We start from the raw sequence: 18,905 nt of genomic DNA, 5'->3' as shown, positions 1-18,905 counted from the left end.
CAAGGCAATGATGTTTCATTTGTCATGTTTACATTCTTCGCTTCAAATCAGAATGTTATTAATTTTAATTTTAATATTTTTAATATAATCTTAAAACAATATCTATTAATGCCTCCATCGCCACTTGCCCTTCATTTTCCTCTTCTATAGTTGGTTAAGTAAATTCATCCTAGTAATGCTACATTGGCTGTGCTTGTACCATTAGTAACTTTAACTAAATATTTCCGATCTTCTCCTTGTAAGCTTGTATATCATTATTATTATTATTATTATTATTATTCACAACTAAATATCCTGTACCTTGTTTTACCATTAATTTTCATTAATATCCGTATATTAATATAATATATTACAAAGCTACGACGCTTGAAAAGTCAGAACCCATCAAGGAGCAATGTAAATGGCTCATGAATTTTTAATGATATGCCAAGAAGAAAAGAAATCAATCACAGAACATCTAAAGCATATGCTCAGCAAGTTGAAAAGAACAGATTAGCTCTTTTATGCATTCTTGATGTAATCACTTGCAAAAAGAGGAATTTCACTTAGAGGAAGCTGGTCGCATGAGAAGGAGGAGGAAGACAGTAATTTCAACATTAAGTGGAAAGCAAAAGATAATCCTCAATTTGCAACCTTTCTGGAAAATGCACCAAAGAATGCCACATATTTATCTCCTGTTATCCAGAATCAACTGATTGAATGTCTTGCAAAGGTTATCAGGAGGCAAATCATTAATGAAGTCATGAAGGCTGACTATTTCAGCATCATGGCTGATGAAATTTGTGCTGCATTCGGAATGGAGCAGTTATCAGTCTGTATATGTTGTATTAGGATCAAGAATGGGGGAACCAAAGAGGTAGCTGAAGATTTTCTTGGATTTATACAGCTTGGTCAGTCGCCTGCATTTCATTGACAATTTAGCAACATGAACATGAAAGGATGCATTATTACTCATGTAGATGCCCAGGTCTCGCACTGTCTCTGCCTCTGGGATTGCAGTCCCTCCAGGTCCAGTGTATTTAATGGGTTCTGCATTTAGTCTTGCATGCTGATAGCATAAGGCTTGAAACTTTTCAGCATTAAACTGCATGTTATTCTTTTCAGCTCACTTGTATATTTCATCCAGCTCACATTGCTGGTGCATAGTGTCTTCAGGGTTCTGTATTACCTGTGAGACTTTTGTGTCATCTGCATACCTTGTGACCGTGGCTTTCTGTGTGGCTGAGGGCATGTCTGAGAGGGCCATTATGAACAGTAGTGGTCCCAAAACAGTGCCTTGCGGAACACCGCTCACTATTTGTGTATCATTGGAGGTGGCCCCATTGGCTACTACCACCTGACTTCTATCCTTCAGAAAGTCATGAAGCCATTCTCCCAATTTTCCAACTATGCCGGGATCACACAGTTTGTGACATATCATTCCATGATCGACTTTATCAAAGGCCTTTGCAAAGTCGAGATATATCACTTCCACATTTGAGTGGTTAAGTAGCTGTTTCAGCACCCTGTCATAGTGTTGTAAGAGCTGAGTCAGGCAGCTTCTTCCTGGTCGGAAACCATGTTGGGTGTCAGGCAGCAAGTCATTTTCCTCAAGGAAGGCGATTAGTTTTCTTCTGACTATTCGTTCCATGACCTTGCTGATATGTGAGGTGAGAGAGATAGGTCTGTAGTTCTTGGCTTCCGCTCTGCTACCTCCTTTATGAATAGGGCATATTTTCCCCTCCTTCAGTTTTCTTGGGAGTTTGCCAGATGCAAGGAAGCTCTGAAAGAGGGACTGCAGTGGTCTTGCTAGGACTCGTTTGCATACCTTTAGAAGGATTGCTGGGAATCCATCAGGGCCAGTAGCTGAGTTTGGGTTCAATTCATCTATAGCCCTTATTACATCGTCTTCCTTTATATCGATGTAAGCAATCATCATTGCCTCTGCTTTTATATCTGCAGTGGTAAAAAAGTCAGTTGGATTGCTGACTTGAAAGTGCCCTAGGGGTGGAGTGAAAACACTTTTGAATTGATCATTTAGTATTTCACTTATCCTCTTTGGGTTTCCTGTTAGTGCACCATCTTTTTCAAGGAGTGGCCCTATCCTGCAGTGCACTGAAGCTGTTTCTTTGGCAAACTTGTAGAAAGCTCTGGGGTTAGATTTTATATTGTCTATAGCCCAGGCTTCTTTGTCTGCTCTTTCTTTTACGTCGGAGAGTTGCAGATTTTTTTTCAATCTCCAGCAGTTGTATTGTCAGGCGGGACTTTTCACTGCTTTCAATTTGTTTGTTTATGCGATTTGAAACTTTTGTATGCCGTCTCATAAGAATTTTCCTCTCCCTGGGGATTTTGTTCTTGTGTACAGTGGCCTTTCTCTCCGGGACACATTTGTAGCGTATGGCTTGCATTACAGACATGAATTGTTTAAGTTTCATGTCGATGTCCGGTGAGGAGAGACATTTAGGCCAGTTTTGTTTGAGGATCTCTTTCTCAATTTATTTCCAGTTTGCCTTATTGAAGTTCAAATTGGAAAGATTCTGAGAGTTTCTTGTAGGCTGCATGTCCATGGTTTCCTTTGGTCCGTACATGGTCAGCTCTACCATGTTGTGATCCGAGAGTAGCGTCGGTGTCACTTTCACATTATGGATGAGATCCATATTATTTGTGAAGCAGAGATCCAGTATGTTACCTGCCCTGGTTGGCTGGAGTACCACTTGTTCCATGTACAAAGTGTTGACAAGGTTCAGGAGGGAATTCACCTGCCCTTGTTCGTATCGCGTCATTCCTGGGAGAGAAAGGCCCTCGGGCCATCTGACATTGAGCAGATTGAAGTCTCCCATAAGGAGTACACTTATGTGTTGTTCTAATGTGTCTAGAACTTCTTCTATTTTTGTAAGGCAGTCTTCAAACTTGCCTGCATGATTTGGAGCAACTGGAGGGCGATATGTAGCACATATAACTACTTTGAGTTGTCTTATATGTACAATTAGCGTGTCACATACTGGATTTGAGTGTGACAAAAGGACCTGGGGTGTGAGATATAATATATACTTGTTATATATATATTGTATATATATATATATATTATATGATATAATATATACTTGTTATATATATATTGTATATATATATATATATTATATGATATAATATATACTTGTTATATATATATTGTATATATATATATATATTATATGATATAACATATACATATTATATATATATTGTGTATATATATATATATATATATATATATATATATATATATATATTATATTATATTCAATGATAGGATAAATTCTTTTATAAGAATTTATCAAGTAGCTAGCGTGAAAAAAACTTCATAAGGGAAAAAATCCATCATTTATTCCCCAAAATATATTTATTTATATTAGGGCATTACTATACATGAATGCCTCATGCTAAGTGGGACTCTAAGGGTCAAACTACCATAATAAACACATTTTTACCGAACGTGAGGAAATGCAACTCTCAAAGCTAGCCCCTTAAAAACAGACTAAACTATAGATCATGATTTCGTAGTTATTACAGTATTATGCAACTTCTACTCATCAGTATAGTATGGTCAAGACACATAAGAATAAACAAAAAAATCAACATACCAGATGAACACCTCATGTATTCAGCATAGTACAAAGAAGATTGTTTATCCCTATATATCTATGTAAGTGGCAAGATTTTTCGAATTGCATCTCGGTACTTGTGTTTTTTTCAGAATAAATTCAGCACTGAATATATTCTGGTTATATATTTAATTAATTCAATAATAGGATAAATTCTTTTATAAGAAATTATCAAGTAGCTAGCGTGAAAAAACCTCATAAGGGAAAAAATCCATCATTTATTCCCCAAAATATATTTATAGAAGGGCATTACTATACATGAATGCCTCACTCTAAGAGGGACTTTAAGGTCAAACTACCATAATAAACACATTATTACCGTGTGCATATGCAATATATATATATAGACATATATGCGCATATACTATATACAGATCTACTAATGGTTATTTCAAAATATTTAATAGTGTTCTGTTTATCATATATCAGTCATCAAAATTGTTATAATGTCTTGTTATTCAGATTGGTTCTCTTTCTTTCCTGATGAGAAGATTACACTATTTTACACCATTTATTCCTTTGGATTAAAACCAATGTTGTCTTTGAAACATATGTCAAAAGTACAAGAATTTTAATAACATCTGCGTTTAACTCCATTTATTTACTTATATATATATATATATATGTATGTATATATATATATATATGTGTGTGTGTGTGTGTGTGTGTGTGTGTGTGTGTGTGTGTGTGTGTGTGTGTGTGTGTGTGTGTGTGTGTGTGTGTGTGCGCGCGCGCGCGCGCGTATCTAAACAAAGGATAAAATCCTTAAAATTAATGAATTTTATCGGCCATCAGCATATGAAAATAAACCTGTAGGTAAAATTCATATATTGAGATATGTAAGGCTATTCAATACACTTATAATTAAGGGCACAGAAGCTATCATGCCTGTAAGCCATTAAGAGACACCAAATATATCCAACCCCTATATGTTTCCCTTCAATATATACAGTTTGAAAGCGGGAAAAGTGGATCGACCAAAAATTCATAAAATATTTCAGATAGTTTCACATTGATCAATTTCTGGATAAGTTTAATAACTCTTCCTTCATCAGTAGAACATACTGAGTGAAATAAATGATAATATTTTATACATACCCACAGAAAGACCTGCACAAAATATGAGTACATATAAATATTCACAAATACATATGCATGGAATTTCATAGTCCACCTCAATATGTGTGTATTTGGTCAGAATAGTACAGAAGTAAATAAACTGTCCCTATGTGGATGAGATACATCTAAACATAATTAAAGGATAAAAATCATTAAAATTAATAAATTTTATCAGTGGCCAGCATATAAAAAATAACCTTTTAGGTAAAATTGAAATGCAGAGATTAATAGTTGTAGAGAATACAGTTATAATTAATGGCACAGAAGCTACCATGCCTATATTCTAGAAAGAGATGCCAAATATGTCCAACCACTTGAAGTTTTACTTCAATATACACAGGTTGAAAATGGAAAAAGTGGACCGACTAAAAATTCATAAAATAATTCAGATAGTTCTAGATTGATCAATATTTGATCATTTATTTTGTACACTATGTTCTATGGCGAAGGAAGGGTTATTAAACTTATCCAATCTAGAACTACTTGAATTATTTCAAGAAGTTTTGGTTGGTCCACCTTGCCCATAGCTGTTTGATAGCACTTGAATGCACAGCTAAGAATTTCTCTTGTTTTTAATTGCCTCATTCATTCATCCATCTAAGCTGTACTTTTGTATCAAATAACTTCCAAATTGTAATCTCTCCCTCTAAAATAATCCTTTCCTTGTTTCTTGGCTACATATATCTATATATATCTATATATATATATATATATATATATATATATATATATATATATATATATATATATACACACGCACATATTTTGTACTGTTCTCTAAAATAATTCTTTCTTGTACTGCACTCTAAAATGACTCCTTCTTGTTCATTGTTGCTTCCACCCTCTCCTGCCCCCAATACCAGAAATCTCATTTCTCTTACCAGACATCCCATTGGCTCTTACTGGAAATTCCCCTCTCTTGTACTGTTTGTCTCCTCTTATATTGGTAATCTCACCACCTCCCCTCCTTTCTCTCTCCCTCTACTAACAAAACCAGAAACCAGCCCACTTAATTTAACATTGTCGTATTTATATTTCTACTATATTTATTTTTATATTTTTATTTATATTTATATCTGCAGCACCAGTAATGCTTATATCCACAATGCTCATAGCGCCTATATTTACAATGCCCCAAACTCTTTCGTATATAATGCTTCCTTCCTCCCACCCAACAGTAGAGGCAACAACCGTAACAATTTCAACATGTTTGAATGATAGTAGGTTAAAAGCAAGAACAACTGTTATGACATGTCTGTCATCAAACGATCACAGAAACCTTCTTTTCAGGTACTGAATAACATCTCTCCTTCCTATGTTTTCTCCCACATACCAGTTTTCAGAGTTGGCACTGTAAATGTAGGAACATTGAAAGGCAGGTCAAGCAAGATTGTCGAGATGCTTGAACGAAGGCGTGTTGATGTACATTGCATACAAGAAGTAAGGTGTAGAGGAGCTTCAGCCAGAGTCTGCACAGGCAAAGCACATAGGTATAAACTCTTCTAGGAAGGTAACAGTGATGGAGTAGGGGGTGTGGGCATACTTCTTGCTGAGAAATGAGTGGATAAGGTCATAGAGGTAGTCAGGGTGTGCAAGAGAATGCTTAAACTCAGGCTAGTCTTGCAGACTAGTATAGCTACAGTTATCTCTGCCTATGCCCCACAAGTGGGCCTATCAAATGAACAGAAGGATCACTTTTATAATATTCTTCTGTGGGCTACCTCAAAGGCGAGTGACAATGATCTCATCTTTGTGTGGCTGAAGATTTTAATGGGCATGATGGACAGCAACCTCGTATCTTTCATGGTGTTCATGGGGGCCATGGGATTGGCTCCTGAAATGAAAAGGGAACTAGGCTCCTGGAGTTCTGTTACGCAAGTAACCTTTTGATCTGCAACACCAACTTCAGGAAACCAACCAGCCACCTGATAACCTATCAATCAGTTGACGCTGCTAGCCAGATTCATTTCATTCTCACCAGACAGCAGGATGCATGGTTGCTCTTAAATAAAATGACCTTCCCTAGTGAATAATGTACCCCGCAGCATAGACTAGTTAGTGACTTTAGACTTGAGGCCAGAAGGATACCAAGAAGCAGACCAATCTCAAAAACAAGGAATTAGAAGCTTAAGAACCCTCAAATGCTCAGAGATTTAAGGACATCCTCATTGAGAAATTTGATGAGAGGGAGGAGGAACTACAGACTTGTGATATAGAAGGCAGCTGGGAATTCCTGCGAGACAGCTTGCTGAGTGCCACAGACCAAATCTTTGGCTGGTGCAAAGTCCCTTCCAGACCTAGGGTAATGTGGTGGTGGAACAATACTGTAGACAGGGCCAATAGAGCAAAGAAACAGGCCTGGAAGAGTGGGAGTAGCAGGAAACTGTATCAGATAGCCAGAAGGGAAGCTAGGAGACAGGTATATAGCCAAGGGAATATCAGAAAAGAAGTTTGCCAATGTTCAGTAATGTGAGGAGCAAAGAGCTGAAGTATTTTGGATAGTAAGACAGTGTGTGAAAAAAATCTTGATGTCAGAAGAGAGAAATGTGTCTACATGAATAATGGTGCACTTGCGTTTAATGATTCTGCAATGAAAGAAGCTTGGAAATGCCATTATGAAAGACTGCTGAACATGGAGAATGAATGGGAGGAGGAGAGTCTGCCAAATGTTGACCTAACTGAGGGTAGATAAAGCAATTAAGGATATGAAGACAGGGAAAGCACCTTGCCCATCAGGAATCCCTGCTGAGATGCTTAACCCTTTTGCATTCAGATTTTTCTATCAAATATAATACTTATTTATTTACTTTGTTTTGAATAAATTAAACATTATCTTGTAACTTTGAGGTTTTGATGATGTGAACATTTATTTTTTAGAGTGACATAGTAGAGCAGGTGTGAGCGGCCAGATCTGGCTAGTTTGAACATAAAACAAGTAGAATAATTTAGCCGGATATGGCCGGTTTGAATGCTAAAGGGTTAAAATGTCGGGCAGTGTGGGCTATGGTCTAGTCACCTGCATTGTAAATCAGATAGTTCATGAAGGAGTTCTACCCAATGACTAGTATAGCAGCACCATAGTCAACTGCTGCAGAGGTAAAGATGATGCTTTAGATAGAAACTACAGGGGTATCTAATTGTTGGATCAGGTGAAGAAAGTTACGGAGAAGGTCATAGCCCAACTAATTAGGGAGATAGTTAGCCTTGATGAGATGCACATCAATTTTGTGCGAGGTAGAAGTATCATTGGTGCTATATTTCTAGTAAACGGCTAGGTATTTCTCCTGAAATACCTATAAAGATAAACCTCTGTACTTGGCTTTTGTTGACTTGGAGAAAGCCTTTGACAGGGTCCCCGATCCCTTATCTGGTGATCAGTGTGGAAACTAGGGATAGCTGATTGGTTGGTGAGATCTGTACAAGCCCTTTACAGGGAAGCTGTCTGTAAGTTGAGGGTTGGCAATGAGTATAGTGAAGAATTGCGGGGAGTAGTAGTTCACCAAGGATCAGTCATATGCCCCCTCTTATCATAGTCCTCCAGGCAATAGCAGAGGAGTTCAAGACAGGCTAGGCTGCCTCTGGGAGCTCCTCTATGCTGATGACCTTGCTCTAATAGCTGAGTAACCACAAGAACTAGAGACTAAGTTTAGGGTGTGGAAGCAAGGTCGAAAATTGAAGTGACTTAGTCAACCTAGCAAAAACCAAAGTCCCAGTAAGTAGGAAGGCAGACAAATCATAAACGCCTTCAGGTAGATGGCCCTGCTCGATCTTCAGAAAAGGTGTGGGTAGAAACTCCATACAATGTACTCGGTGTAAGCTATGGACACATAAGAGGTGCAGCAATATTAAAATAAGGATAACTGGGAAGGTAGTTTTTGTGTGTGGCAGATGCACAGGGACAATAAACACCGATGGTGTACAGAAAACAGATTGCATCACATGCCAGGGGGAAAAAGTAGAAGCAGTTGATAGCTTCCGCCTCCTAGGTGATGATGTCTGCAGTGGGGGTGGATGCTTTGAGAGTGTAGCTGCTAGAATAAGAATAGCATATTTTAGACGTATTTGAATATATTTGTGTGCATATGGGTATGTGCACGTGTGCACACGGATATGTATGTGTACATGTATGGTTGCATATATATGGGCATATATAAGTGTACGTGTGGGTGGGCTTGTATGTGTTTCACGCAAGTGTGAGTGAGCATATGCATATCGGCACATGTACGTGGGTGTGCGTGCACGCATGTGTATGTATGTACATGTGTGCATATGCTTTTTCTATGAGCATTTTTACTTTTTTACTTTCTCTCCTTCGGTTTTTTCTCCTTATTTAACGGTCATTCTGATAGCTCTTTTGTCTTAATGACAGTCAATTACATGGTAATTTCCCTTTATTTATCGGTCATTTTCATAGCATTTTTTGATTGCCTTGATAACTGATGAGATTCCGGAGCAGATTGCCGCCCCGACATCCGAAACTTGGAGTTTTATTATGGCAACTGAATAATTGTCACATACTATATTACAGAGATATATATATATATATATATATATGTATATATATATATATATATATATATATATATATATATATATATATATATATATACACACACACACACACACACACACACAAATATATATACATATACATGTTTGTCTATGTATATGTGTGTGTGTATGTATATATACATGATTTTTTATTGCCCACAGGGGGCCAACATATATATACGCACACACGTGTGTATATGTGCATGTGTGTGTGTCTATGTGTAGGGGGGTGGTATATGTGTGTGTATATATGTGTGTGTGGATGTGTGTATATGTGCATGTATATATATGTGTGTGTATTTACAGGGTGCGGTGAATAAATTGTTTAAATTACGCATAAATGAAAATAACACTGATATCTCATTTTAACATATATTCACCACCAATTATATTAAAATATCTTGAAATACTAAAGCATAAATTTATTCAATAAAATCGCCATTGGCTTCAACCATGGCCTCCAGACGACTTTGGAACCTCCTGCAACTTTTGTGGACAGCCTCCTTGTTTAAATTGGTGAATGCTGCCATAATCCTTGCCTTCAGTTCATCTTTGGTGTTACAAAGAGTTTTGTTGGTCTCTTGCTCAACTGCACCCCACACATAATAATCAAGGGAGTTGCAATCTGGGGAGTTGGGTGGCTTGATGTTAAGGGTGATGTGGTCACAGAAATTGTCTGACAGCCATGACTGGGTTCTCTTACTTGTGTGGCATGGTGCAGAGTTCTGTTGCTAGACATAGGGTCTTCGAGCAGCCTCCATCTTCACCCAGGGCAGCTCTACTTCTTCCAGGGACTTGATGTAGGCCTCCGTGTTGAGTCTGAGGCCATGTGGGAAGATGAATGGAGGCATAACATTACCATCACTAGTGATCACTCCAAACACCATAATGATGAGTGGATGTTTGATTTTTATCACTGTCCTCATATTGACACCCAAACACTGAAATGTTTGTATTGGATCTTCCAGCATGAATGCCAAGCAGTATAGCATGTCATTTCCAACTTTCTGGTGGAGTGAATTGCATCATGGTACTGTTTTTCTCACGGATGGTGCCCAACTGACCCTACTATACTGTGTAGTCGACAACATCAAAAACAATGCGCATGCATGTAATTGAAAATATAAAATGGCAACAATTTATCCATTGCACCCTGTATATATGTGTGTGCGTGTATATATATATATATATATATATATATATATATATATATATTATATGTGAATGTGTGTGTATTCTTAATACTGATGTTAGTTTTGGCAATTTCTGTTGCCTCATCAGTTAAGTCCGCATGATTGTTTGGCCTTTTGCTATTAGTATTTATGCTTTTGTCATCCTAATTATTAGATGATTTAGCGATTTGCTAATGTGTATATATAAAATTAATATAAACAGCAGTTTGCAATGTTTCACCAAAAAGGAGAATTATAATTGTCACTAGATGTGACTAGAGTATTAGGGAACATCTACATTGCTAAAAATAAGAGCTAAAGCACTCTAACGCTGTAGTTAACACACATGAATGTAACTGATGGGACAATGGAAATTGCCAAAACTGATGTATTAAGAATTCTTGATCAGCATTTTTTGGACAGTTAAAGTCCCTGTTAGTGTATGTTTTCATTCGTGTGCTTTAACTATAGCATTACAACAGTTTAGCTCTTATTTCTAGCAATGTAGGTTTTTCTTAACGCCCTAGTCACATTTAATGACAATTATAATTCTCCTTTTTGCTGAAACATAGCAAACTGCTGTTAGTATTAATTTTATATATATATCTATATATATACATATATATATCTGTAATACATTAAAAGTGAGCTTGAATCTTGCTTGTTTGCTTGCTTGCAGTGTTACCTCCACCAGAATGGCGCATAATTGGAAAATACTATTAAGATCCCCCAGAAATGTAAATACTAACGGAATGAAACAAATTTCGCATAAATCAGACAAGTGGTTGTGGAGACATTAGGGGTTATCAGTGTATAAATACTCAAAATGGTGCATAATGGGAAAATATTCCGAAAATAACTTAACACTGAAAGGGAAGAAGCTCTTACTTTTCGATTAGACTTGACAATGAAAAAATACGATTTGTTTTTTACTGTAAATCTTCCTATTTTTTCTTTTGTTAAATATAATATTTTAATCATTTAGAAATATTTTAAACTTACATTTCAACAATGTAAGATGTTTGTACAGTATTTATTTATATTTTAGCTTTCTTTAAACAGACAATATTTTAAATATACAAAGTATTTTCAAGTGGAAATGACTTTAAAAATAGGATAAATATTTTGTAAAAGACCCGTTGTAACTTTGGTGTGAAAGAATTTTTTTCTATAGGGTTTTTTCGAGTGCATTCAACGTATCTCACCTCCAAAGATTTGGTGGCTATTTCTGGCATGCACTGTTACCACGTAAAAACTATTTGCAGTAAAGGACCCGAAATACCTGTTATGTGATAGCAGGGTGTGCAAGAAATAGCAGCCAAAGCTTTCTGGGGAAAGGAGTGTTTATGTGTGATTTTGATGTCACATATGTTGAAAGTGTGCAAAATAACTTGCAAAGGAAACAAAACTCTGTTGCTGGGAAACTTAGACATTCCTGGTGACCCAACAGGTCATGGGTAGACAAGTCTGTATGCATATATATATATATATATATAGATATAGAGACATAGATATAGTGATATAGATATTGATATACATATATGTATAGATATATATATAGCTATAGATATATATATAAATATAGATATATATATAAATATAGATATATATATAGATATAGATATATATATAGATATAGATATATATATAGCTATAGATATATATATAGATATAGATATATATATAGATATAGATATATATATATATATATATATATATATATATATATATATATATATATATATATATTTATATATATATATGTGTGTGTATATATATATAGATATGTATATATGTATATATATATATATATATTGGTTCTCTCTCTCTCTTTATATATATATATGATGATGATGATGATCTTTTCTCCCGCCATGCCTCTGTCTACCCCTCCATCCTCTCTCTCTCTTTCGTAGTTTTTCCTTAAGGTCTTCAGGTTCTGGCTATATATAAATGAGAAACCCATTCTAAATTATCTCGCTGACATACTACGACGAAATCTCCAAGATGCAGATAAGATAGAGATTTTTTTATTTTTATTTTTTTATTTTTTATTTACGGCCTCAAACATCTCATAATACCTTCGCGCTTTAGTTTGCCCTCAATTTTTTATCTTGTTTCTCTCCATGAAATTCAATTGAATTCAGTTGTTGTCTTAAATTCATGCTTATTCATTTTCTAAGCTTCCTAAATTCATGCTACGTTATATTCTAATCACCTAGAATTCATTGCTCTTTTAAAAATTACGATTTATGCATTGTTGTCTCTCAAATATTTAAAATCTACAATTAAGAGCCCTATCTACTCGCTGGCGGTACCTACCCACCCCTACCCATTTTCCTTTATTCAAAAATTCTTATCGCTCCTTAAAATTATGGCTTTTAAGTGTTGATTTCTCAGCCCAAGAATTACAGCGTGATGTGCTGCTTGACTGGTCCCCCCTCTCTCTCTCTCTCTTTATATATATATATGATGATGATGATGATCTTTTCTCCCGCCATGCCTCTGTCTACCCCTCCATCCTCTCTCTCTCTTTCGTAGTTTTTCCTTAAGGTCTTCAGGTTCTGGCTATATATAAATGAGAAACCCATTCTAAATTATCTCGCTGACATACTACGACGAAATCTCCAAGATGCAGATAAGATAGAGATTTTTTTTTTTATTTATTTATTTTTTTTATTTATTTACGGCCTCAAACATCTCATAATACCTTCGCGCTTTAGTTTGCCCTCTATTATTTATCTTGTTTCTCTCCATGAAATTCAATTGAATTCAGTTGTTGTCTTAAATTCATGCTTATTCATTTTCTAAGCTTCCTAAATTCATGCTACGTTATATTCTAATCACCTAGAATTCATTGCTCTTTTAAAAATTACGATTTATGCATTGTTGTCTCTCAAATATATAAAATCTACAATTAAGAGCCCTATCTACTCGCTGGCGGTACCTACCCACCCTCCCACCCCCTCCACCGGAAGTTCATTCCTCTGTCATCCTGTCAACCTCGGCTGTCTCCCGGAACCCACCTAGTGGCCTTGGCTATCTTCTCCCCTACCTTTGGGTAGCGCATTAAGTTTGAGAAATGTTTGCAGGTTGTAGGTACTGTTTTGCTTATGAATTCTTCCAATTGCAAGTTTTCTTTTCAGGTACACGACACTGCTTTCCCCCTTCCCAGGCTACAGGCCCACACCCCCAACACCCATACTGTTAGGATTGGCACTCTCAACGTCGGCACGCTGAAAGGTAGATCTGGTGAAATTGTTGAGATGCTTGAATGGAGACGCGTAGATATGTGCTGCATCCAGGAAGTAAGATGGAGAGGAGGTTCTGCGAGGTTCCTCACAGGCAAAGAACACAGGTACAAGATTTTCTGGGCAGGGAACACTGACGGGGTCGGGGGCGTAGGAATACTTCTAGCGGAGAAATGGGTGGATAAGGTAATCGAGGTCGTTAGAGTAAGTGACAGAGTACTTAAGATCAGACTAGTGCTTCATCATAGATTAGCTACTGTCATCTCAGCCTGAAAGTTACAGAGAGGGTCATAGCCCAACTAATTAGGGAGCGAATCAATTTAGATGAGATGCAGTTTGGGTTCGTGCCAGGTAAAAGCACTACTGATGCCTTATTTCTAGTGAGACAGTTGCAGGAAAAATACCTAGCTAAGGATAAACCTCTGTACCTGGCTTTCGTTGACATGGAGAAAGCCTTTGACAGGGTCCCCCGATCCCTTATCTGGTGGTCAATGAGGAAACTTGGGATAGAAGAATGGTTAGTGAGAGCTGTGCGAGCCATGTACAGAGATGCTGCCAGTAAGGTGAGGGTTGGAAATGAGTACAGCAATGAATTCCGGGTAGAGGTAGGGGTCCACCAAGGTTCCGTCCTCAGCCCCCTATTATTTACCATAGTCCTCCAGGCAATCACAGAGGAGTTCAAGACAGGTTGCCCCTGGGACCTCCTCTATGCTGATGACCTTGCCCAAACTGCGGAGTCACTATCAGAACTAGAGGAGAAGTTTCAGGTGTGGAAGCAAGGTCTAGAATTGAAGGGCCTTAGAGTCAACCTAGCTAAAACCAAAATCCTAATAAGTAGGAAGGTAGATAAAACACAAACCCCTTCAGGTAGATGGCCCTGCTCAGTATGTAGAAAAGGAGTAGGTAGTAACTCTATAAGATGTACCCGGTGCAAGCTATGGACACATAAGAGGTGCAGCAACATCAAAGGCAGGTTAACTAGCAAGTTAGTTTTTGTTTGTGACAGATGTTCAGGTGCAATAAAGACTGCAAACAAACAGGAAACAACTTCTATCTCATTCCAGGGTGAAAAACTAGAGGTAGTCGATAGCTTCTGCTATCTGGGCGACCAAGTTAGTAGTGGGGGTGTGTGCGCTGAAAGTGTAGCTGCTAGAATAAGAATAGCCTGGGCAAAGTTTAGAGAGCTCTTACCCCTGCTGGCGACAAAGGGACTCTCACTCAGAGTAAAAGGCAGACTGTATGACGCATGCGTACGAACAACCATGCTACATGGCAGTGAAACATGGGCTGTAACTGCTGAGGACATACGTAAGCTCACAAGGAATGAAGCCAGTATGCTCCGTTGGATGTGTAATGTCAATGTGAATACCCGTCAGAGTGTAAGTATCTTGAGAGAAAAGCTGAACATTAGAAGCATCAGTTGTGGCGTGCAAGAGAGACGATTGCGCTGGTATGGACATGTGGTGAGAATGGAGGAGGATAGCTGCGTGAAAAAGTGCCACACCCTAACAGTTGAGGGAACCCATGGAAGAAGTAGGCCCAGGAAGACCTGGGCTGAGGTGGTGAGGCAAGACCTTCGTACATTGGGCCTCACCGAGGCGATGACTACGGACCGAGACCTTTGGAAATGTGCTGTGCGTGAGAAGACCCGGCAGGCCAAGTAAGATCGTTGCCAGTGCCCCTGGACTGGTTCTTGTGCGGGTGGCACATGAGATGCACCATTTTGAGCGTGGCCGTTGCCAGTACCGCCTGACTGGCTCCTGTAGGATTTTCGAGCGAGATCGTTGCCAGTGCCCCTGGACTGGCTTGTGCGGGTGGCACATAAAAGACACCATTTCGAGCGTGGCCGTTTTCGTGCGGGTGACACGTAAAAGCACCCACTACACTCTCTGAGTGGTTGGCATTAGGAAGGGCATCCAGCTGTAGAAACTCTGCCAAATCAGACTGGAGCCTGGTGTTGCCATCCGGTTTCACCAGTCCTCAGTCAAATCGTCCAACCCATGCTAGCATGGAAAGCGGACGTTAAACGATGATGATGATGATGATGATGATATAAATAAATTCATTAATTAGAAATATTCAATAGGAATATGATATGCTGAATTTATATTGAGTGCTCGTATATATTATGTTATCAATAATATAAAATTTTTTTTTTTTATAAATTTCAAAATATTAATACAGTTAACATGAGCTATTATATGTATATATATATATTATATGTATATATAGATATATGTGTATATATAGATATTTATATGTATATAGATATATATGTATAGATGTGTATATATATATATATATATATATATATATATATATAATGTTGGTAGGGAAACCTACCAACAAGTTTCTGGGGTCGCGATGGGAACAAGAATGGGCCCCAATTTTGCCAACCTCTTTGTTGGCCACATTGAGGCTCAAGCATTCTCCCAATTCTCCAGGCCGGCCCCAGAGCTATACGGTCACTACATAGATGACTGTATAGGAGCCACCTCCCTCTCCTGTGAACAACTCTACCATTTCCTCTCTTTCCTCTCGAACTTCCATCCTTCTCTCCAATTCACTTCTACTATCTCTAACACCTCTGTTAACTTCCTTGATATCTCTCTTATCATTGACCACCCCTCCCATTCTCTCACCACCTCCGCCTTCTTCAAACCCACAGATTCCTGCCTCTACCTCAACTTCTCTTCCTCCCATCCCTTTCACACCAAACTGGCCATCCCCTACTCCCAGTTCCTCCGACGCTTGTGCAGCCGGGACCAGGATTTTGACACCCAGTCCCAATACCTTGCCCACCTGTTCAGGCATCGAGGATACCCCTAATCCCTTGTCCAAAATGCCCTTGCCCACTCTCGTCGAATCGATCGCACCACCGCCCTTTCTCCTTCCCCTCACCGACCCCCTAACTGCACCCCCTTTCCCCTCCTTTTCCACCCCTCCACTCCACCCCTTCGTCGGAGGATTCTACGGGCCTTCCGTCGTCTCCAGCATGATCCCACCACCCGCCCCATTTTCTCCAACCCATCCTTGTCCTCCTTTAAATGCGCCCGGAACCTACACGATCTTGTGGTCCGTAGCACTTTCTCTTCTCCCCCCACCCCCACCTCTTCTAACCTCATATACTGCATTAGATGCAACCTCTGTGATAAACTATATGTAGGTCAGACGGGCCACCGACTGGCCAACCGGTTTACCGAACATTTAAGGGATGTTCAGCTACGTTCGAACACCCCTGTTGCCCGTCACTTCCGCTTCGCCAACCACTCCCCCCTCTAACATCTCCATCTTTGGTCTCGCTCTACACCACAGAACCACACACTTACGACTCCGCCTTCAACAGCAGTATATCTTTAATCTACGAACAACTATCCCCTTTGGACTAAACACAACCTCCTCCTATTGACTGCCTCTACACTTCCTGCAACTAAGCAATCTTATTTCTTGCTTGTATTTTTTGCTTGTAATTGTGCCACTTTATATTGCATTTTTAACTTCTTTATCCACTTTCAACCTTTTTTTAATAATTTATTGTTGTGCTATATTTATAATTGTTTTTTCTCTATACACACATACACATACACACACATATGTACATATCCACACACGAAAAAACACACGCACCCGTATACACACATGAACGCACATATACCTCCCACACACACCACACACATACATGCACATATACACACACACACATACATGCACATACACACCCACACTCCCACGCATACACACACGTGCACAAACGCACACACACAGAGGAATGCACAGATACCTAACCCACACAACTCTACGAACACACACACACATACCTATATACACACACACACACACACACAAACATAAACGTATACATGCACACACATACACATACACATACACACTCAAGCACACACGTATACACACAACAAAATGCACACATGACCCGACACAATTCCACATTCACGCACATACACACGCACGCACATACGTACATGTACACAAGTACATACACACGCACACACACACATATACACACACACATACACACACACGTATACACATGTACATACACATACAAGTACATGTACGCACATATACCTCCAACACACAATGCACATACAGACACGCACACAGTTACATACACATGGGCAAAAACACACGCACATACAGGTACACACAAATACGCCTACACAAACCCCACACGCAACCCCACACACAACCCCCACACAACCCACGCATACACAAACTCACATACACATATACATACACGCATGCACACACACACACGTATACACATAGATACATACACACACGCATATGAACGCACACATACACACACACACATACACACGTACACACACACACATGCATACACGCACAAAAAACGCACCTATACCCCCTACACAACCCCTCATTCATGCACATACACACATACGCACACACAAAATACACATGTACATACGCACACACACTCACACACACACACATACATGCACACGCAGATGAACCCACACATACCTCACACACAGCACACACTCATACATACACGCACACAATTATACATACATGTACACACACACACAAGCACACACACGCACAGTAAAGTATAATTACTCCAGACACAACCTCATGTGCACACATCCCACACGTACACATATACATACATACATACATACACACACACATGCACACTGGAAACAAAACACACACACACTACATATACATATACATATATATATATATATATATATATATATATATATATATATATATGCACACACACATACTTTAAACTACCACAACCTTTCTACTGACCATTCTCCTAGCACATGTGTAGGTAGACACACAACAGGCAGCCACTCCTACCAAAATTCTTACCTTAAATTCTTCCTATGACCTTAATGATACTATGTCCAACCACACACATACATAAACAGTCACAGCTACACACACACACACACACACACACGTGCTATCATTACACACACACACACACACACCTCCTTCTCTTGCACTCTCCTGTCTTTGAAAAGAACTTTTTCTCTACCCTTTCCTTTCTGGTCATTCCAATATGTGAGCGCGTGTGCATCGTTGGTGATTTTCTTTCTCTGTCTTCCCTTCCTTGGACTTATCCTATATTTCTGACGAAGATCTCCAATTGAAACATTAAATCCTCTTTCATTTCATTCCTTTCCTGAGCA

At 38.6% G+C, this 18,905-nt stretch overlaps 1 protein-coding gene across 1 annotated transcript in view; it reads right to left on the bottom strand.

Annotated features, from left to right (window-relative positions):
• Positions 1-16,530, bottom strand: part of LOC106876982 (HEAT repeat-containing protein 5B) — a 100,793-nt gene extending 84,263 nt beyond the window's left edge. The window contains exon 1 of the mRNA XM_089360604.1: positions 16,180-16,530. Coding sequence (XP_089216730.1) covers positions 16,180-16,530 — 351 coding nt within the window. The remainder of the gene's footprint in view (positions 1-16,179) is intronic.
• Between the last annotated feature and the right edge of the window lie 2,375 nt (positions 16,531-18,905).

The sequence above is a fragment of the Octopus bimaculoides genome, chromosome 11, assembly GCF_046866305.1.
Source record: "Octopus bimaculoides isolate indiv1 chromosome 11, ASM4686630v1, whole genome shotgun sequence".
NCBI classification, from domain to species: domain Eukaryota; kingdom Metazoa; phylum Mollusca; class Cephalopoda; order Octopoda; family Octopodidae; genus Octopus; species Octopus bimaculoides.
Note: the sequence above shows the minus strand (reverse complement) of the source record. Positions and strands in the feature narration are given on the sequence as shown.